This window comes from Theropithecus gelada, chromosome 1 (assembly GCF_003255815.1).
Source record: "Theropithecus gelada isolate Dixy chromosome 1, Tgel_1.0, whole genome shotgun sequence".
Classification (NCBI taxonomy): Eukaryota; Metazoa; Chordata; class Mammalia; order Primates; family Cercopithecidae; genus Theropithecus; species Theropithecus gelada.
This window is the reverse complement of record NC_037668.1, coordinates 183,361,560-183,383,670: the sequence shown is the minus strand read 5'-3', so window position 1 is coordinate 183,383,670 and position 22,111 is coordinate 183,361,560. Positions and strand designations below refer to the sequence as shown.

The 22,111-nt window shown below is 45.1% G+C and overlaps 1 protein-coding gene across 2 annotated transcripts in view; it reads right to left on the bottom strand.

The window, feature by feature from the left end:
• Nucleotides 1–949: 949 nt before the first annotated feature.
• Nucleotides 950–22,111, bottom strand: part of RGS8 (regulator of G protein signaling 8) — a 48,120-nt gene continuing 26,958 nt past the window's right edge. Inside the window, exons 6-7 of one of the 2 annotated variants that reach the window (XM_025402511.1) lie at nucleotides 7,255–7,421; nucleotides 950–6,028 (exon numbers count right to left, since the gene is read on the bottom strand). In XM_025402511.1, coding sequence (XP_025258296.1) covers nucleotides 5,846–6,028; nucleotides 7,255–7,421 — 350 coding nt within the window. In that variant the 3' untranslated portion in view covers nucleotides 950–5,845. The remainder of the gene's footprint in view (nucleotides 6,029–7,254; nucleotides 7,422–22,111) is intronic. The other variant, XM_025402518.1, reaches the window with a different exon arrangement.

Here is a 22,111-nt window from a genome sequence, read left to right as displayed (position 1 = left end):
CCCTCCATAGAGTCCTCCAAGGCTGGAGAGCCCACAGCCTATCTCAGATGGCATCTACATCAGGCCTGACCCCCCGCCCACACCCCTCATCCCTGGCCTCTTATCTTTCCCCTTCCACTCTCTCCTGCAGGGGTCAGGAGCCCCAGGTGGGAAGAGGGGTAGAAGGAGTAGAAGAGCAAAGCCAGAAAGACAGAAACCAGCCACACCCCGTCCCCAGTGGTGGACTCCTGTCTGCAGCAGCCCAACCTACCACTACTCCTTGCCCAATTGGAATTGAAGGTGATCATTTGCTTTACAAAAGGACTTTTCTTTTAACCCAAAGGATTCACCTTTGAAGAAGCATCAGCTTTCCTTTAAAGACAGACCTTTTCCAGAGCATTTTCAATTATTTGGATGGTTAAGGTTTTGCATATCTCTGTCTTATCACCCCACTTGAAGAATGAGCTTTTGTGAGCAGATACAGTGCCTTATTCTCCTTCCTCCCCTCCACAGGACCTGATCACCAGAGGCACTTAAAGATCTGATGACTAATACACACTTTTCGGGGACACGTTGATTGTATAAAGTGAGGTACAGCCCTAAGTAAGATCAACCCACTGCATTTCCAGATTGCTCCAGCTGAACAAATACACAAACCATCCTCACCCTTTTTTTCCTCTCTGCATTTTCAAGCAGTAGGTGGTAGTAATAAAAACACCACCTCGAATTGGGACAGCACTTTACAGTTTCAAAGCAACTTTCATAACCCAAAGTCACTCTCCACCCCACGCTCATCCCCAAGCCAGGCCCATCCATTTCCACCCACACCCCTGCTTCTCCTGATGGCCAGCCCTGTGCCAGCTGCTGCCAGATGGGGCCACGTGCCCTCCCTCCAGCAAGTCCATGTGTGATATGGAGAGTTTCCTCATAAAGAGTCAGCTGGGCAGAAATGTGGGCAGAGACCAGAGGGCAGCTTGTTCAGGTTCTGTTTATTATGTTCTCACAGCCTTGTTTATAGTAAAGGTGAAAGACATGATTCCACTTTACATGGTAATGAAACAACTCAATGAGGACTCCATCAGCCAAGCGGTTTATATGGCAGATGAGCTGCTACAAATCTGTTGTGTGCTCGCCGCGTGACTCAGCTAATGCTACCGGGGTTGGAGCGCACACCCAGCCCAGCCACCTTTTCCATACCTGGCAGAGGGAAGGGAGCGGAAGGACCAAAAGGGAGTAAGAACCAGGAAAGGAACAGTTTATTAAAAGGACCCAGAGCCCAACCTAGGAAGGCCAGTGGCCCCATCCTGAGATCTCCCGTCTTGGTCCACAGCATCTTGTGGAGTCCTGAGAGTCCACGGGAACAGGAAGGCATCTCTGCTCTTGGCTTCTTCCTCCACCATCTCATGCCGAGTGGCACGTTGGAACAGGCTCTCAGTGCCAGGGAGGCTTTGCCACCTCTCTTGCTTCTAACCCAGAGGGATGCAGATTTAAAGAGGCCTGACACTTGGCAGGGTGGCCTGGGATGGAAAACCGTGATGCCTCTGCCTTCCGTGGAACTGGGCACAGACAGGGTCAGGAGAACTCTGGACACTCTTGTTGCTGGGAGACCATCCTGCCTCTGCATTTTCTACTCATCCCTTCTCCTCTGGTCCATGGAGAAGCAGACACCATGTTAGCGGCTGGTCTCTCCCACCCGCTCCTTCCTCTTCAGTCTTCCCCATTCTACCCTCCCCAGCTTTCAGCACAGTTAAGTTCACAGCTTGCCCTCACAGCAGAGCCAGCTGAGCTGCCCAGCTCAAGCGCCCAGGGCCTGCACCCAGAGGCTGGGCCCACAGCCTGCGCAGAACGCTCTTTCACAGCTTTGGTTTATTCAGAGCAGCAGTTCTGGGGAGAGCACCGGAGATTAAAATCAACTAGGACCTTCCCAGCTGCCCACCCAACCTGGGACCAAAGAGGGAATGGTGAGGGCTTGGAAAGGCCTCACAGATCTTGATATCCCCAGGATGTGACACTCTCCATTGATAAATTTGGAAGTTGTGTTACTACTATTATTATTACCACGACGCTCTTCACTCACCACGTGAGTGGGGGTTCCAACTACCTTGTCGTGTGGCCTTGGGTACAGAGACACACCCTAATGCAAAAATGGCCAAACACAAGGGCGCAGGAAAACAGACAGGGGAAACAGCCTAGGAGACAAGCTTGGAGGAGACAGGACTCGGAAAGCACGGCAGAGCATCTTTCGATCAAGGATCCCTTCAGCTACCACCTTCGGCATGGCCGCTGCCCAGCAATGAGCGCAGCTTGGGCCAAATCACCTTTATCTCAAAAAAGCAAGTCAGACCCTGAGGGCATCGAGGCAGCATCCCGAGTCAGGTTCCAGGACCGGCCAGGTTCCTCAGTATCTACGTGCTTGCATCTGGAAATGCGCCAACCCCCTTGGTCCACACAGCTGTGTTCCCCCCTTTCCCCTCCCCCACACTGCGTTCCTCCTCGCTCCTTAGACCAATGCTTTCTAAGTTCAGCTGCACATTGGAGTCACCTGTGGAGCTTTAAAGTGACTGATGCCTGGGTCTCTACCAAAAGCTTCTGATTTGGCTGTTCTGGGGTGGGACCTGGACATCTGGGTTTTAAAAACTCCCTAGGTGATTCTAAGGAGCAGCCAAGGTCATGAGCCACTGTCTAAGACCATCCTTTTTCCAAGTCCACAGGCCACTAGCCACCTAGGAACTTATTAAATATATTGATTTCTGGGCCCCATCTCAGGTCTATCAGATCAGCATCTCTGGGTGTGCACCTGGGAATTAGCACTTGTCACAGGTTTTCCAGGTGATTCCTGTGTGTGTGCTCAAGTTTAATGAGAAGGACTGCCTCAGAGGATTCTTCCTCACCCCAGAGGTGCCCAAGGCCGTGAATGGTTGATACTGACAGTATTCTATTTAGTTTGCCAAGGGCAACGATGAATCTCACACCAGCCCCCAAACAAGTTAGCCCTCCAGTGGGGCAAGGTCACTCAGGGATGGAGAGCAATTCTGGAAGTCACAGTTCTGCCTGGACTCCTGCCCTGGCTTGCCTGGAGCCTGCATAGGCCCAGGACCCAGCAAGCCTTGAGTCCAGAGAGCAAGTCCACAGCACAGGCCCGGCTTGAGGAGCAAAGGAAGACAGGAAATAAATGGAAGTGATACCCAAGGACATGAGCTTGTGGAAGAGGCAATGGGAGAGAGGGCAGGACTGGGAAACATGGAAGCTCAGGGATGAGGTATGCTTGGATATTGCTCTAGATGTTGTAAACATTTCTCTTTGTTTTATCACAGACCAAAATCTGGGTTGGCACAACCAGAGTGCCTAAAACTAGGCATCAGAGTCGAGAGCTCTGCGCCTCTTGTGGGAAGCAGGGCATACAGGGTATGAGGAAAGCTCCACCCCATGGGAAGATCATGTCTGCCATGTACTAGTCTAATGCTCACAATTGTCAAACACACACACACAAACACACAGAGACGCTCCACAGGAGTACCATAAATTTAGCTATCACGTTCCTCTACACACGGACACACGCCCACATACCCTTGCTTAGCTGCAAAATTCAGGATCCCCAAGCTGGGTCTTTCACACCTCCCCATTGTGGAAGGAAGTCACCAGGGCGCCGTGATACCATCACCTGCAGCCTTCGTTTCCTCAATAGTTGGCAAGAACTCTAGGCCCCTCTATAAGGCCATAGCACAACACTCTCATTCAGGCTTTTCTCCTTGGGATAGTGGAAGTAGTGAAAAAGGCCCCTTTTAGAATGTTTCACATTTCTATAACTCTGTGCAATTCCAATTTATATGCACCTCATATTCGACAGTAGAGTTGGCAGCAGATGCACATTTCATATGTAAACAATGTTTAAAATACCCTGTTAGAGAATTTAATCATTAAATTAATTCTGGCAGCTTTATCTAAAAAAGAATGATTTGTTTTTTTAACCACGGTTGGGAGGATACTACCTGATCTAATTAGGATCACCCATTTGAGGCTTTGGAGTTCTCGAACACGAAATTCTACAGGTCTCTTCGGTGTGAGGGCTAGGAGACGTGTGTTCTTCTCTCCCCTTGAGGTTCACACAGTCACACCCACCCTCACTCACAGATAACAATGTGCCGTGGCAGTGCAGTGGGCCCTAGCACTAGTGGGACTCAAGGGCCTTCTTGGCCTGGTCTAGCTATAGCTAAAAAAGGAAGAGATTCTCAAAGTTAATGGAGAGGAACACAAGCACTAGAACACCACCAGCATAACCTTAAAAGGCCCCTCACCCCTTAAAACGAGAATGGTTCAGCTCAGTTTGCAATCGCCTGCACAGAGCTTATGCTTAATCATGTGCTGTTCCATTTAGTCAAGCTGAAAGTTTTGTAGATCTGCAGTGAATCCAAATCCATTGGTCGTGAATTATTCCAACAGTAACTCCACTCTGTTAGCCTCTCCACCTGGAAACCAGCCTCTTGCATGCCCCACTTTCACTTTCTGGTCTCTCTGCTAAAGGTTCATCTCCTTGGCACTACTCTTGTGCCAAAGTCAGCTTTTTCCTGGGTAGCTAGAGTAGGTTCCAGGCTGCTCACTCATCCTCCAAGGAAGAGTTGCCTGACACACTTCCAAGAGCAGCTGTAGGATACCATGAAAGCATTTTAGGAAGGTTCTCCACATCCAGATGCTCACAGTGATCTTCTTAGCCACACCTCCTATTTCATGCTCAATTCCAAAAGGTCAAAGATCAAGAAAGAAGCTGCTTCATGGTATCCAAGAGAGAGATCTTTCTAAGTAAGCATGTTCCCAGGAAGTATGCTGGAAAGAGTTTCAGCCTAAATTCCCATTCTCCCCCATCATAATTACATGACCGGCATGGAAGGGGGGAGGTGGAGATACAGGGAAAGTACTAGGCACCATGGGAGCACTCCATGCTACAGGAATTCACCTCCCTTTGCCAAGTTGTCATCCTAAGAGATCAGTGATGTATGATGCTGCAGAGAGGTGAGGGCAGAGAAGACAAAGAGCAACAGACAGGTTATATGGTACCCCTTTGAATAGAAGTCTACTGGTGCTACATTCCCTCATCTCCTGACTTCTGGAAAAGTTCTTCGTAGAACTGAGGAAGATTTGTAAGCTGTATCTTTCTTCATGGCAATTCGACTTCAGAAGTCATGAAGGACATGTCCCAAGACTCTTTCTGGAAATGTAAGGGTAGGGTAGTCTTGTGAATTTCCTAGGCCAAGATGGAAAGTAATCACAGTTTTTCACACTGGTCCAATGGAAATGGAAGAAACAAACAACTCCATGGATTTCACTCCTTCTCCGAGGGTCACCTGTCAATGACAGCACTAGAAACTTGGAATTCCACAGAAACCTCTCTCCTAAGCTGTGAGGTCCCAGTGAGCAGAGCTGGCCACTACAAATCACAGAGTGGAGCCCAAGTCTTTCAGCTACTCCTCCCAGGGATTTACAACAAGTGGAGTCAGGAATCCTAACTGAGGAGGGTGTGGAGGTGGTGGGAATTGCATTTGCATTATTTACAGATTAGCCTAGCACAGCAAATCTGCCCTCTCAGCAGAGGTGACCCAAGGCATTGTGAAGGGCAAGTTGCTGACCCAGAAAAGGGTGACAGCGGCAAGGCGCTACCACTAACCAAAACACAAACATGGGTAAATGGAATAGAGTCCAAGCTCCAGCAGCTGGGTCATACTTTGGAATGGCCCTTCATTCCCTCCTCACCCCCAGCCTCTCACCCCCAATGCCACCGCTTTTGAACACCTATGACATTTCACATTAGAATATGATCTTGGCAGCAAGAGGAGGGGAAAGCCGGTGATTTCCAGGAGTCCACTTCTGAGGTCTAACTGAGCCTCCTCTGGCTTTGGGACAGCAGATCTAAGTACATTTTGGACCTCAGGAACCTGGGGTAAGAGTCTTTCTCCATGAGGCTGTGCACTTTTCCTTGGGCTTGGTCAAAGCAAGTCAAGGACGGCTCCTGCATGTTCTTCCTCGTGGCTTCTCGGGTCTGGAAGTCAATGTTTACCTAGAGATACAAACAGAGAGCAAGGTCACAGGCCCTCAACGGCCGAGGTTTCTGGCAGCTGGCCCTAACTATGCAATAATTATTAATGACAGCATCTACATGTTTAAGGAGATTTTGGCTTTTCAAATTGCTTCCATGGAGGTCATCCCTTTTGATCACAGCAAGAATCCTGCGGGGTCTGAAGATCGGATCTTCTCAGTCCCAATTTATAGACAACAGTACTGAAAAGAAGAGACTACAAAGCTTGTTTAAAGTAGTATGGAAAGTTAGCAACAGAGCCAAGGCAAAATCCCAAATTACTTGAATCCCTAATCCAGGGACCTTCACCCTGGCAGGCAAAGAGATAGATCCAAGCCAGTTGTTAATGCAAGTCCCCTGAAGTAAGCTTTTTCTCCTGTCTTATCTTGTCTACTAAGGAAACAAATGCCTTGTGGAGGGAGGCCCTGGTTAGAATGTACATCTCTGTTCCAACCAGCATTATAAAGGGTCTGTAGCATCCTAGACAACTGGTAAAGACTTCTTGTATCCCAAGTCAAAGCTTAGTTGAAGGAATCGAAAAATGCAATGCACCTAAACTGGTAGCAAACATTTTTCTTCATGTAAACCCTCCCCTCCCAAGTAAAATTCTGTATTATAACTCAGAACAGCAATATAACAGAAATTCATCCTATTACTATAAATCATTATAATTAAATAATATAAATAATTATAATTACTCATTAATGAGCAGTGGCAAATACTGAACAGGTGCTTCATCTCTCATCCTCTGAAAGGTAGGTACCCTTTTACATTGGGGAAATTGAGACCCAGAGAGGTTTAGTAACTTGACCAAGATCTCCTAGCTAGTAAGTGGTGGAGCTAAAATTGAAACAAGATTTCAAAGCAGATCCACATTTCATTAAGCCATCCTGCCTTCCACCAGGAAAACGAACATAGACTCGGTAGCATTTATTCTTGCAGAATCTGTAGCAGCACAGTTCCTGCTAGCGCATGCTTAACTGACAGACGACTAAAACACTCCTAATGGAGCTCCTCTGATGGAAGCCCTGGGTTTCTGTTTCTTAAAAATGATCCTTTTTTTTTTTTTTTTCATCAAGGGCCACCAGAGCGATGAGGTTCAGTTTTGTATAAGAAAGTCCTCATCAAGCCTGGCTCAGATCCTCTCTGAGAGAGAAATGCAGGCCAGAAGCCATGGACAGACAGGATGGTCGCCGCTGCCAACACACCTCCCGTGGAGCCTGCACATCCACAAACTCCTCAAAGATCCTATGGGCCTTAGAGACCAGTTTTGCTGTTGACCTGGTCTTCTTGAACTCCTCACAGGCCAACCAGAACTCCAGGTTCTCCTCACTGAACTCCGTCTTCAAGAAGGCACGGAATGCAGCCACCCCATCTGTGGATGTGGGAGGAAGAAAAGAAGAGAGATAGGAAGCAGCTTAAGTTTAAGAACTGTAGAAGAAAGAAAGGAAGTAATAGTGTGAGGGTGCCCCTAATTGTCCAAGCTCACTGCTCCTCCACACCCTCTTGAAGACCCCATTCTCATCTGGGTGCAGTGGTTCACGTCTGTAATCCCAGCGCTTTGGGAGGCCGAGGCAGGTGGATCACCTGAGGTCAGGAGTTCGAGACCAGCCTGGCCAACATGGCAAAACCCCATCTCTACTAAAAATACAAAAAAAATTAGCTGGTGGCACATTTCTGTAATTCCAGCTACTTGGCAGAGAGGCAGGAGAATCACTTAAACTTGGGAGGCAGAGGTTGCAGTGAGCTGAGATCATGCCACTGCACTCCAGCCTGGGCGACAGAGTGAGACTCCATCTCAAAAAAAAAAAAAGACTTCATTATCCTAGACACACGAGTGTCCTCAGAGGCAAGTCATGCTTCTTATTCAAGTCATGGGGCCAGGCACGGTGTCTCACACCTGTAATCCCAGCACCTGGGAAGGCAAAAGCAGGTGGACCATCTGAGGTCAGGAGTTCGAGACCAGCCTGGCCAACATGATACAACCTCATCTCTACTAAATACAAAATATTAGTTGGGTGTGGTGGTGCATGCTTGTAATTCCAGCTACTTGGGAGGCTGAGGTGGGAGAATCGCTTGAACCCAGGAGTCAGAGGTTGCAGTGAGCCGAGATCACACTACTACACTCCAGCCTGGGCGACAAGAGCAAAAATATGTCTCATTAAAAATAATAATAATAATAATAAAATAAAATAAAATAAAATAAAGAGTCATAATGATATTACAAAGCCACATTTAGGAAGGTGTAGTAATATGTTTGGGGCACAGGTGTCTGTTCCCTAGGTCTATTGGTGAGCTATGTTGCTATTTAATAATTAGGTCAAATTATTTGTTCTCTAACCTAATCCAAGTCAACCATCCTGAGGAAACACAAAACTTGTTACAAGATGAGCTAGAGGGAATGTGAATGTCTCATTCTTTGCTACTACCAAAAAAATCTGAAAGTAAATTACCTACTGAAATGTAGTCAGCAGTGTCATTCTGTTACCTGGATGGGGTTGCAAGCCTCTTTTTAAAAAAACATTTGAGGTGCTGTATTTTGACGTTTTTCTTCCATATATACTTTATTTTAAAATACATTGCCTATCAAATTATGTTTTAGTTAAGATTGATCATAATTTTTCTGCCAAGTGATTTAACAAATTAATATGCCTTTTCATTTTTGTTAATCAATATCATACATATTGTCAAGCAGTGCTTCCAACCAACACAAGATGAGCAGGGTTACCATGTCGAGTTAGAAAGGGAAATCACATTTATTGATAGCTTATGCATCCAGTTAATGTTTTTATTTAAAAATATTTTTTATAAGTTATTTCAACCTCAACACACTCCCCTCTAATCAAATAACAGCTATAGTTTTCTATAAACTGTCCTCAGGCGAAGGGCACATACAACCTAGAATAAAGAAGTGTTCTGCTGGTTATAAAAGATGCTGGCAATAATCTTTTATTTCTTTTCTAAAATTTCCTAGAAGAACAAAATGTTAACAACTCTTAATCCTAGATGACAGGATGACCTGGGCATCTGACGTCCACCACTACCCACCAGGACTGTGCACTGGCCAGGGTCATTCGATGGATTGCTGGTGCCAGGCTGTTGATACATTCAAATGCTTACTTTTACTTTCTTGAAATGTTTTCATTTCTCTGAATAAAAAAGTCATTGTATATCTTTGTCTTTCAAAATAGATATTTTAATGTCTATACTAGAACAGTATCATAAAAGCCAAGACCTTTACTTGCAAGAGCCAGGAACTTAAGAGAAAGGTTTTTGGGTGGCTCCCAACACTGAGCTTTAAGTCACAAGGAGATTTAAGTTTGGAAGCCTGAGCTTAAACTCATTTTGAAAAGTAGGAATGGTCGGGCACAGTTGCTCACACCTGTAGTCTCAACATTTGGGAGGCTGAGGTGAACAGCATGCTTGAGCCCAGGAGTTTGAGACCAGCCTGGGCAACATGGCAAAACCCTATCTCTCCAAAAATACAAAAATTAGCCAGGTGTGGTGGCGTGTGCCCAGCTATTCGGGAAGTTGAGGTGGGAGGATCACCTGAACCCCAGAGGTTGAGATTTTAGCGAGCTGTGATCACACCACTGCACTCCAGCCCAGGTGACAGAGTGATACCCTATCTTTAAAAAAAGAAAAAGAAAAGAAAGATGACCATGTAATTTACTATCCAAACCAGGTCATTTTGAGAGTGAAGCCTGCATTACTGTTAATTACATGCAGACAATAGTTATAAACCATGACCACCACAGGCAAAACCCGAACACATGATCACCTTAACTATAAACCATAAAGTATAGAGAAAGTAGAATATAATGTAAAGTTACTTCCTGTCAGGCAGGTGGAAAATAAAATTGTTCCATACTGAAAGAGAAGAGGAGAGTAACGTAGTTTAGACTCATATGAGAGGTCTGCTCAGGGCACCTCCTGCTCCCATTACTACACTGGATTCAAAACTCTGGAAGAAGGGATTAGAAACCTGAGATAAACTGAAAATCAAAATGAAACAATGACACAGCAATGTTTAGGCAGAGATGGACTGAGAATCATTCATTCAATTCAGTAATGTCTTTTAAAGCAGCTACTAATGTAACAAAGCACAGATGCTTCTCAACTTATGATGGGGGTATGTCCTGAAAAATCCATCACAGATTGAAAATACCAAGAGTCAAAAATGCACTTAATAAACCTAACCTACTGAACATCACAGCTCAGCTGAGCCTACCCTAAATGTGCTCAGAACACTTTTGGTACAGTATTTAGTAAATTACATGAGCTATTCAGCACTTTATTATAAAACAGACATTGTGTTAGATTATTTGGCCCAGCATTGCAAGAGAGTATCACATCACATATTGCTAGCCTGGGAAAAGATCCAAATGCAAAATTTGAAGTATGGTTTCCACTGAATATGTATCACTTTCACACCATCATAAAGCTGAAAAATCGTAAGTCGAACCATAGTAAGTCGGGGACCATTGGTACTGTAAGAGAACAAAACTTAAAATCCTTGCCCATGAAATCCCTCAAGGAAACTCTCTTTGTCACCCCTCCCTCACTCTGTCCCCTCCATGGAGAAGATCCAGAAGTCTCCACAGGCTCTAGAGGGAACTTGGATTAGAGAACCAGCCTCCCTGCCAGGGGATCCCCACTGCTTGCAGGAGGGGCCCCTGAGGCAGAGGCTATTGGCAGAGGTCGAAGGGAAAAATAGCTGGAGCTGTAGAAGCCTCAGTGCTCTTGGAGGAGGTTTTCTCCTTGCAGAAGACCCAGTGCCCTTGAGAACTCAGTGAAGGGCTGGTTTAGCAAGGGGGGACTCTGAGCAGTGACCAGTCCACGATTTCACTGTCAATGGACACAGTGAGGACCTGAGGGACCGTAGGCCAGAGGTTCCCTCTCCGCCTCCATCTTAACACACTTTCCACTGTATTCAGTGAATGAGGAGGGGAATGAGGGGGCCCTAAAAGACTGTGTGTTTATCTAAAAGAGTAACTGGAAAGTGACTTGGAAAAGCAACTCAGAAGAGCCTGCGGTTGGTTTTAAACCAGAAGAGACTACATTCTTCGAATGGGAGAGTTTAAGGTTGTTTGTGTCAGATTTTAATTTCTAACCGAACAGAAACAGGTGCTTATGAGCAAGGTGAATGTAGTTATAGACAAGGAAAGAATATTACTTTTCTGCCTTCTTTCATGGTACTGGTAAAGATAGCCTTGCTAAGGAAACTGTCTGGCCCTGTGCTAGATGAGGTACAGGCATCACCTCCTTAAATCCAGGTTTCAACTCTGTTGGGTCTTTGTGTGGATGAGTAGAGATAACTTCTGCAAAGTGCTCTCAGGAGGCTTGCTTTACATCTCATCTTACAGATGAGGAAACCGATGCTAAGAAAAGGGACTTGCCCGGTTTTAACAGGTAACAATATGTAGCATTGAAAACTTCATACAAGGTACACTCACTTTCAATCCAACATAGCAATAATGAATGAATCTTCATTCATTCATTCACTTGTTATGTGACTCAGGCTATGCTATGCACTAAAAGCAGATATAATCGTGGCTTCACAGAATTTGCCATCAAGGGCAAGCTTGAGCCAAGAAAACATAATTATGATGATTATGCTGTAGTGTGATAAGTTACATGATAGAGAAAGCAGAGGGGTCATGAAGGACCCAGAAGGGGTGCCTTTGCCAGCCCTGAGGAGCGAAGGGAAGACCTGTGGGAGGAAGAGGCTTCTAAGCTGACATGGGAAGTAGAGGAGAGGGAAGCTAAGCAAGGGAAGGAAGGAGAGGAAGGAGAAGAGAATTTCAGCGAGAGGGAACCACAGGAATGAAGGCCTAGAATTAAGAAAGTTTACTTGGGTAACTGGAAGTAGTTCACTAAGACTAGCATTTAATAATAATACAGCTGAAAATGACTAGGCCTGCTTATAGGATAGCATAACCAAGAGGCCTGTGAAAGAGCCAGAGAGACAGAAGAATTTTGCAGGACTACAAAAGGCCAGGAAGAGAACATTTCAAGAAGGAAGTGGTCACTGTGTCTAGTGCTGCCCAGAGGTCAAGCTAGATACAGTCTGAGAAACAGTCACTAGATTCAGCAAGCGTTGGCAGGAAGAGTTTTCATGGTGTAATGGGGCACTAGCTGTCCCATGGTATGTACGGTGGTGAATGAGACTGAAGGAAGTGGAAACAGTCATTCAGATGACGCTTGCAACAAATTTCGTAGATAAAAAAGTAGAGAAATAAGACAGCATAGCTGGAAGGAAACATGAGGTCAGGAAAGAGATTTTTGTTTTTTTAAGATAGACTTGGGTAGGGCCGGGCGCAGTGGCTCACACCTGTAATCCCAGCACTTTGGGAGGCTGAGGAGAGTGGATCACGAGGTCAGGAGTTTGAGACCAGCCTGACCAACATGGTGAAACCTCATCTGTACTAAAAATACAAAAATTAGCTGGGTGCAGTGGCATGTGCCTATAATCCCAGCTACTCAGGAGGCTGAGACAGGAAAACCACTTGAACCTGGGAGGTGGAGGTCGCAGTGAGCCAAGATCGCACCACTGCACTCCAGCCTGGGCAACAGAGTGAGAATCTGTCTCAAGCAAACAAACAAAAAAGATAGACTTGGGTATGTGTAAATGTTGATCTGATCAGAAAAGACCAGTTGAGCAGCAGGAATTGAAGTTCGAGAAAAGAATCTAAATGACAAAATGTTGCACCCAGGAAGGTAGAAGAAATATGATGAGGAGCAAAAAGAAGGACTATGTGTGAAAGCAGGGAAGTTTCTCATTTCAGGCAGGAACCTGAAAGTCTGTCTGACATTAGCTGGAGAAGATGGTAGGGCCTAGGAGAGGTAGGTGTTGTTTTTACTTATTTAGTTAGGATTTGGGGCAAGGAATTTTACTTATTTACTATACACCATGCTCTTTGCTCAGGACTTTACAAAACATTAGCCCAATTTATTTTCACAACGCTGATCCACAGATAATATCACTCCACTTTCCGCAGGAAGAAATTAAAGCTTAGAGAAGTGGAATACATGGCCCAATTACACAACCAGCAAGAGCAAGGCCAAGATTCCCAGCCAGGTCCGTGTGACTCCAAAGCAAGATCTCTCCTGATGTGTGTGCAGACAGAAAGGAAAGGGCATTGAAAATGGGAGATTAAAAGAAGCAAAAGAATAGTATTTGCTGAAGAGAAATTTTAGAGGAGAGGGACCAAGAAAAAGTGAAAGAACTTCTTTTCCTTAAGGACAAAGGCAAAGAAAAAAAGAGAGAGGTAGAGGAAGATAGAGAAAAACAGCCAGAAAAGGGACATATTTGAGATATGTCAAGTGGGATAGCCTTAATCTTTGTTATTAATTTGGGATAAGGTCACTGTGAATGTGGGCTGCACCTATGTGCTAGGTTTTGGGGCTATGGCACAAACAAATGAGATAAAGTCACCACCTCATTGAATTTAGAGGCTAGTCTAGTGTAACCAACATTAAGTGATAATTTAAAATAATCAATTGAGTAATTATAAATGCAGAGTGGGCTATAGTGGGGAAGTCTAAGAGAGTGGGAAGGGTTTGGAACAGCGACCTTGGAAAAGTAAATAAGAATGTGATTAAAAAAAAAAACAGTCAAACAATTGTAAAGGCTTAGACTTAGATTCCTGGAGGAGTTACAGTGCATCAAAAAGGGAGCAAGAACTTTTAATTTGATGGTGCATCAATCATTCAAAGAGAGGACCCATCAGTTCCAGGCCGGCAGATGGTCCTTGAAGCTGGAGAATAGCAAGGATTTAGCAAGTGGCAATTGGGACATAGAGGAAAGGGAGAATGATAAGAAGAAAGTTAAAAAAAAAAGTTGAAGCCAGAGAAAGAATTTTAAAGTAACATCAGCAAGCATTGATAGCGCACTTACTTTGGGCCCGGCACCATACCTAGTGGTTTATGAATCTTACAGTACTGGCTTCTCATAGCACATCTATAGCTTAGGTTCTGATATTTTCACCACTTTTTAGGAGTAAAGAACAAAGCTTAGAGAAGCTAAATAACTTCCCCAAGGTCACACAGTCAGTAAGTGGCAAGGATGCTAAACTGCAAAGCCAGCATTCTCATGCGTGTAGAAAGTCTAGCCTCTAGCTCTGTGTGACAGTAGCCTGAGGGATGCCTGTGCCAGTGACCACTGAAGTAGAGGGAGAGGACCCCCACTGTAGGGCAAGACAAAGAGGTCACAAGTGACACCATAGATGGTGACATTTCCAGGTGGGGTGGAGAGAAACTGAGAAAAGTCACGGTGGAAGGCGGAGAGGTATCTGAGCATATGTCAACATAGAAACAGGGTGTACATGGGCAGGAGAGTTCAACCAAGTTACACCGTAAGCAGTTAAGGCTGACTCAGCGGGGCATGGAGATTTGGAGTTGGAGATATGTGGTGAACTCATAGGCAGCTCTCATTACCTGGCAGCCTGCTGAGGCAGAAGCACCACGGGTCTCAGCTGGCAGCACCAGTTCTGACCAAAATCAACCCCATCATTAACTGTGTGACTTTGGACAACACACTCAACTTCACTAGGCCCCAGTATCCTCATCTGTAAACTGAAGGGGTTGAATATGATGAGCTTTCCCAGGTAGAGTTAGCACTCCATTCCATGTCCTCATGGCAACTTAGATTAGCCTGTATCAGACATAGCTCTTAGCGGATTGATTTTCACAGTTCCACGATTCCATCCTTCTCCTCGTCAATGTCAATGTCAATGTCATCACTGAGTTCTGTGCTGCCCAGTTTATATACATTAACTCAATCCTTACATCATCGCTCCTAAGCAGACAGAGGCTCTGGAGTCATACAGCCTGGGTTTGAATTCTGCATGACCTTGGAAAAGTGCCTTAACATCTCCAAGCCCTTGTGTTCTCATCTCTAAACTGGGAATAATGAACAATGTCAGAATCTACTGAATTGGGCTGTTATAAGGATTAAATGAGGCAAGCCATGTAAAAGTGCCTAGTAGTTCATTATAAGCAGTCAATAAGTGTTAGCTCTTAGCAAAGTGTGTTTTATAAATAAGGAAAGTGAGACATGGAGAGTTAGTCTGTAGTCACTTGACCAGTAAAAGGTGAGAAGTGGATTTGCACACACATGTGCGTGACTTCATAGCCACTCTCCTCTCTCCTCTGGTGATGGCTGGCAGGCCTCCAAAGGAGAGATAGACAGTAAGCCCAAATCAGGCAAACACATCACACACATACCATGGCCCAGCAAGTGTACCATTTGGCTCACAGACCTAGAGATTCTCCAGCAAAAGGACACCTGCTGTCACCTTTTCTGTGGCGAGAACTGAAGCCATTATGTGCCACCAATAACTTGGAATCTGCCTAAAGTCTCTTCTCTCCCACAGCACTGATGGCCCAGTGGAGTGGCTTTTTCATGTAAAAAGAGCTGAAGTGTGAGCAGAAAGGCATCCTTTCCAACCATGTCCAGGGGATGCTGTAATGAAGAACAGCTGAATGGCCTTGCAAAGATGCTATGTTCTCTCAGGCAGCCTCAGCCCAAAATGTGGTGGCCTGCATTTTCACGGCAGGCTCAGAAAAAGTGAGAGGAAAACCGAAAGAAACTTGAAAGTTGCCTGGAATTTCAAGGGAAGTGCTTGAGAGATGGGAAACGAAGGGAGAATGGCCCTGCCCTCATGGGCCCTTCCTGGGAGGGTCTGGACCTGAGATGCAACAGAGAACAGATTGTGGAAAGACGCCCCAATAGACACAGATCACAAAGGCTTGTGCAGACTGCACCTGCCCTCACCCCTCCTCCTCTGCTCACCCACTTTGTATGCCCACCCCTCTCAGCCCCAATCTCCCCCAACCCTTTTTATATTCCCAGAGCCTGCACTGAACAAAGAGATACTTTAGTCTGAACAATGGAAGGGAGAAGGTGGTAGAGGGCACTGCTGCAGGAGCCCCTCCTCTTGCTGGAGCAGATGGTAGCAGCGGGCTTCTGTAGACAGACCACTTGTTTCCCCACCCACCCACCTGGCCCACCTTTCCTGCTTATGTGACCAAGCAAACAAATCCAAGCACAACTGTAAAATCCTAGCCTATTGCATAGAATAGAGCCAGCTCCACACTGTTTCTCCCCTTCCATCTACCTCCCACCTCCTCCCAGCAAGCTTTTCATCTGCTCCTTTCCCTGACTCCTCAGCATCTTTCCCTGCCCCCTCTCCCTGTTCTCCTGTTCTCTTTCCTTTTTGTCCTCTTCCTCTATCTTTCCCCTTTCCCTCCACCAGGACCCTCCTACTTGTCCATGAACTGCAGTTGGTTCCAAACACAGGATGCTGGTTTATTTCTGAAAGGCTCATTTGTGTCTCCCAGCATCTCTCAGGGTGACATGCTTTGCATTAGCTGTGTTTCCTCTGCCGGGGCCCCATGTACCCCAGACCCTGCTCCCTCCCCAAGCCCAGGCAACTGGAGTGCCCCCCCAGTTTCCCCCAACAGACCTCAGGTAGTTGGAAAGAGTGACTACTCTTTGACCCCTGAATTCTGGGATTCTGTCCTGGCTCTAATCCATACCAGCTAAGTGTGAGCTTGGGCAAGAGACTTAACCTCTCTGTGCCTCAGTTCTCTCACTTGTAAGATGCAGGTCCTAACAGCATCTACTCCATAGGGTTATGGGATGCGGTAAGTTCATACGTGTAAACAACATGCAGGCCTGACACATAGACAGTGATTGCTCAATCCAGGTTAGTGACTATTATTCCTGTACTTCAGTGGCTTAAGGAGTCATCACACAGAACATAATATACCCAATACAAAACAATCCTGAGTAACTGAAAGGCAAGGAGGTGGCGAACAGTTTGGGAAAATGGGAAGAGAAATGACAGAAGGACCTGCTGTTTTGTCATTTCATTTTTATTTCACTTTGGTTTTCTTTGTATGACCCTTCAAGAAGTCAAGGGTGCTAAGAAAATTGTAATTTTTTGAGATTGATACACATCTAATGACAGAAAGAGAAAGACCTGTGTCCAGAATTCTTGGAACAGTGAGCAGAATATTGGCATCCACCTGAGCATTCACAGAACCTCCAAGAACACACCGCGGCTGTACATGCTGCCTGCGGCTGACTTTCTCCCTCTAGTTATTTGATGGAGGATGCTTACATAAGAAAGGAATCTGGGTCACTATGAATGAGCAGTGCAGCTGGTACAGCAGGGAGTGGAGCGTAGGTGACAGTTCAAGGCCCAGGAGCCCTGGTGTAGCTGGCATCAGGGTGGGCTTGAACCTAGCTCAGTTCCCAGGCTTGGAAAAATACAAGAGCACAACAACAATTTATTTTAAGTTCTCTATTTATGAAAAATGCCGTCCCAAAAACCAGAGTCCTCTTGTATCCCCGAACAACTGGAGAAAATAAGCTGGTGAATGTGTTCCAAGACCAGATAGAGGAGAAGAATGGAAATTACATTCCTAAACTCCAGGATACATATACTAATAGTGATGCCAAAACTTCTTTGATCCAGAAACAAATCACTGCTTTGAAATTCGTGATGAGAATAGCATCAGGATCAGAGCTTTTCTTTTGCAAAATCTGTGAAATAAATGCTTTTAAACAAATAACTGGAGGTGGCCACAGTGGTTTGTACCTGTAATTCCAAATATTCAGGAGGCCAAGGCAGGAGGATCTCTTGAGCCCAGGAGTTCAGGGCTGCAGTGAGCTATGATCATGCTACTGCACTGCACTCTAACCTGGGCAACAGAGCAAGACCCTGTCTCTAAAAAATTCTAAAAATAACTGGGGCTAAGTAAGATTTATGTAGAGAGATTACATAGAGAACAAACTATTTCCAGTTGTGACATTTTATTGGCAACTATTTGATATGCTAATTATACTTCAGTAGTGTGATTAACGTAATATTCTTCAATGATCTCTACTTCATTAGTATATACATAGCAAGGTGATATATTATAGTTGTATTAGGACTTGAAGATTCTTAAAGTCTTTGCACCAGAAAGGACATGAGAGAGCCTATGATCAAACCCTACACCAGACATAAAAATGGTGAGCTCTGAGATTGCATGACTTCTTATTCCTAGGATGTGATAGCAGAAGAGTAAGGAGAGCCTGGGTTTACAACTCCTATTCCAACGTTCTTTCCTAGTTTATCAAGGAGAAGCTGAATTAAGTAAACAGAAAATCAAGGTGGAGCCTGTATCTGCAACTATTATAAGAAATCAGCAAGAAATTTCCATTAAGGGGTAGACAAAAGAAGTGCGCCCCTAACAGGGTGAAGGTTTAGCATTCACAAAGGAATCCTTTAATACAGGAGAAGTATTATAAAACCTCATGTAGCCGGGCACAGTGGCTCATGCTTATAATCTCGGCACTTTGGGAGGCAGAGGCGGGCAAATCGCGAGGTCAGGAGTTGAGCCTGACCAACATGGCGAAACCCTGTCTCTACTAAAAATGCAAAAATTAGCCAGGTGTGGTGCTGGGCGCCTGTAATCCCAGCTACTCAGGAGGCTGAGGCCGGAGAATCGCTTGAACCTGTGAGGTGGAGGTTGCAGTGAGCCAAGATCATGCCACTGCACTCCAGCTTGGGCAACAGAGTGAGACTCCATATCCCATCCTCCAAAAACCCCCATGAACACCAGTCCATAGTCTAAAAGATTTTGAAAATCAAGTATCCAGAAATATTGGTCTAGTTAGTTTGATATAGAAATATTGCAGGGACTTACACACACACAAAAAGGAATATATCAAATTTACCTTCTGGGCTTTTAAAAACTACATCCTCAATGGAATTCCCGCACATGCATGGGGAGGTTTGAAGAGGGGCTGCCAAAAGCTCATGAGGCAAAGGGGACGAGTATTATGGGATTCAAAGAAGCCCTACTGGCAATTCTAATTCTACCTCCAATCCACAAACTCAAGCTGCCCGTGGGATCAAGAAGCTGACACCATCTCTGGCACATAAGAGGCATGAAATGCATGTTTTCTCAATGAATTTAATATTATGTTAGAGCAAAAATAATTAGAATAGCTATTTTTTATTGAGTGCCTCTATGGAGAAGTCATCATGCTTAGCATTTCAGAACCATGATCACACTGAACTCTCACAACTGTACAAGGTAAGTCTCATCATTCCCTTTCTACAGATGAGGTAAGTGAGGTTCACAGAGGTTAAGTAATCTGAATATGGTCACATTGTTGGTAAGTGACAGAATAGGTTAGAAGCCTGTCCAGTTGCTTTCATTCAGACTTTTCTCAACAGACTTTTACTAGTTGCCTAATATATTCCAGGCATTCCTTCAATAAACACCAAATGTACCCACATTTCTGGGTCCAAGTGCAAACTACAACAATGTGAAGATGATGGCAAGGAAGCAAAGACATTTATTTTCCACCCATCTGTACTTCGCACATCTTTTTCTAGCTCTTATCCTCAATCTATCCAGAAAGCACACCTGCCATATTTGTTTGTTTACTGTGGAACCCTCCTCCCTACATATGTGGAAACTGGGATACACAATGCACCGCTAGGGACGCGCTGCCTGAGCACTTTGGAAAGCTTCCATATGAGATACAGTCTTTAGTGTGTTTCTTGGAAAGCACAGGCCACCTGCCCCGCCAGGATGCTCCAGATTCCTGGTTTTACTTATGTGCCTTTGAGAACAGGGCTTCTCAAGCTGAGATGTGCATAAACCTTCCTGGAGGGCTTACGGGAAAAAGATCCCCAGGCCCCAGCCCCAGGGATCCCGATTCAGTAGGTCTGAGAGGATCCCCAAATTTTTATTTCTCACAAGCTCCCAGCAGATGTTGGTGCTGCCTCCCTTGGATACCACTTAGAGTAACGCTGTTCTAGAACGTTTTGGCTTGGAGAGGGATGTGGGGAGGGCTGTGCAGTGAACGGAAGCCTGACTGTTCAACTGTACATTCTAGAGCTACAGGCCATTTAGACGAATAATTTAAGAAATTTCATGAATTGATCATTTTAATGTTTGTTTATTTGATTGTTTGGGGTCTTCTGCTTGGTTGCTGTGTGACCAGCTCCAGTCATTATATTTTTACATCTCAACCATTATCTCAAAAGGGGCTAGTTTTTAAAAACTAAAACTTTCTCTGTGCGTCTCCTGTTCTCAGAGGTGGATAACAGCTCTGCAAATGCAGAAGAGCTTTTAACTGTACTATCCATTAACCCAGCATTCGCTGGGCCTGGTGGGATGGGTCAGGGAGAGCCTCTACGCTCTGTTGAAACAGTGAAACAAGGCTAAATACCAAGTAAATGACTGGGGTGAGGTGCTCATTCACTCAGGTGTGTGGTCACACATAAGAAGTGAGAGGGAAGGGGAGGGAACCCTGCCTTCACCTTCACCTTAAAACTGGAATAAGCCTAACTTTTTATGTCCAAAAAGTATCAAAGGACAGAGAGATGCAAGAAGGAAGGGAGAAAGAAGGGAAGGAAGGCAGGGAGGAAGGGAGGAAGGAAAGAAAGAGAGAGAGTGAAGGCAAGGAAGGGAGCACCAACTCAGAGTTCAGGACTTAATGTCTCACTAAAAGCTAAACAAATAAAAAACATTTGCATGAACCTCATGAGGAATAAAGAAGAATACACAGCATTTTGTGCCTGTTTCCCAGCGATCTGTCAGAAAAGATCTTCCACAAACGAGGAATCTTTTCTCTCTTGGGTATGAGCTGCAGAGCAGAAAGTCTCCTGAGTGTATACACATTCTCTCTCTCTCTCTGTCTCTCTCTCTCTCACACACACACACACACACACACACTCTTGGGGCCAGACTACATGCACAACTCATAGACATGGAGACTAATTGTTACTGGTGGACAGGAAAAAGATGCCAAATTAATGCACATTAGAAATCCTTCCCTACTTAATGAAGCCATCAGCAATTTCAATTTCATTGTTCATTTGTTAGTGTTTGTCTGTTTTTAAGAGCACTTAGCTAGTGGTTACTTCCCGGACCTCCATGGGTACTTCTTCCACTTTGTATGGTGTTTGTAAGCAAATATAATTGGAAATAAAATGGCTCCAAACATTTGCCCTCCAGATTTTTTTAAATTCTAAGGTTTAAAAAATAGCAAAGTTGCTTTCTTTTGCTTGAGATTTCAGCCTATGAGGTGCTCAGTCAAGGAGAGGAGCAGCGTTTTAACACAGGCACCATAGCCCCTCTTCTGGTGCTGGAGCCATTTCAGCTCTGAAGCAGTATTTTACATAACCCTGCAGGCAGCGCTGAGTCAAACTACCTGCCAAAGGTGATTGGTTATTGCCCAGCCTCTCTGTTTGCAACAGAGAGCATCCTGGATCCAGCTTCTGACACCTCCTCCTACTCCAGATCCTTCATTATGTAGATGAGGAAACAGAATTTCTAAGAGACTGAGAGACTCCATCCTGATCATCCAGATATCCAGTAATAGCTGGGTCAAAATCGAGAACACAGATCTGACTACCAGACAATGCTCTTCACTTAATTGTCCAAAAGCATGTTCCCCAATTAAGCGGAAACCATGCTGTAAACCAAAAGCAGCCTCTACCCCCAGATCAGTTAGGTCTTCTAATATTGACAAGATGGAATTGAAGAGGAGCACTGATGTCAGGATTCTATTTGGCATCTTGAGGCCACCCAGCGTGCAGTCAGCACACTGCATTGTTTCCTGTGTTATTGGTATGCACGCCTGTTCGCTCAGAGGCTGCATTCTTCACCAGAGATGGACCGTGCCTTGTTCATTATTGTGCTTCCCCTCCTCCAGCTGCTTACCATAGATTTTGCACATAATGAGCACTCGGTACATCTTTTTAAACATAAATGAGTGCCTAAAACACTCAACAGAACAGAGATGGCAAAGATGTACTATAGATTGAGAATGGGGGGGTAAAATAATCATCTGTATTTTCTGAAATAGAAACCTTAAGGGGGACAGCTGCCTACAAGTATAGAATTGCCAGGGAGTGGGTTCTAGACTCATGTACTCTTTTTTTGGAGCCCAGTCATTCAGGGATTCTTCACTCTTCACTTCTTAGGACATGTTACTGTCTTAATTGCAAGCTCCACAAACCTCTGATCAACAGTCTCTCCTAAGAGACC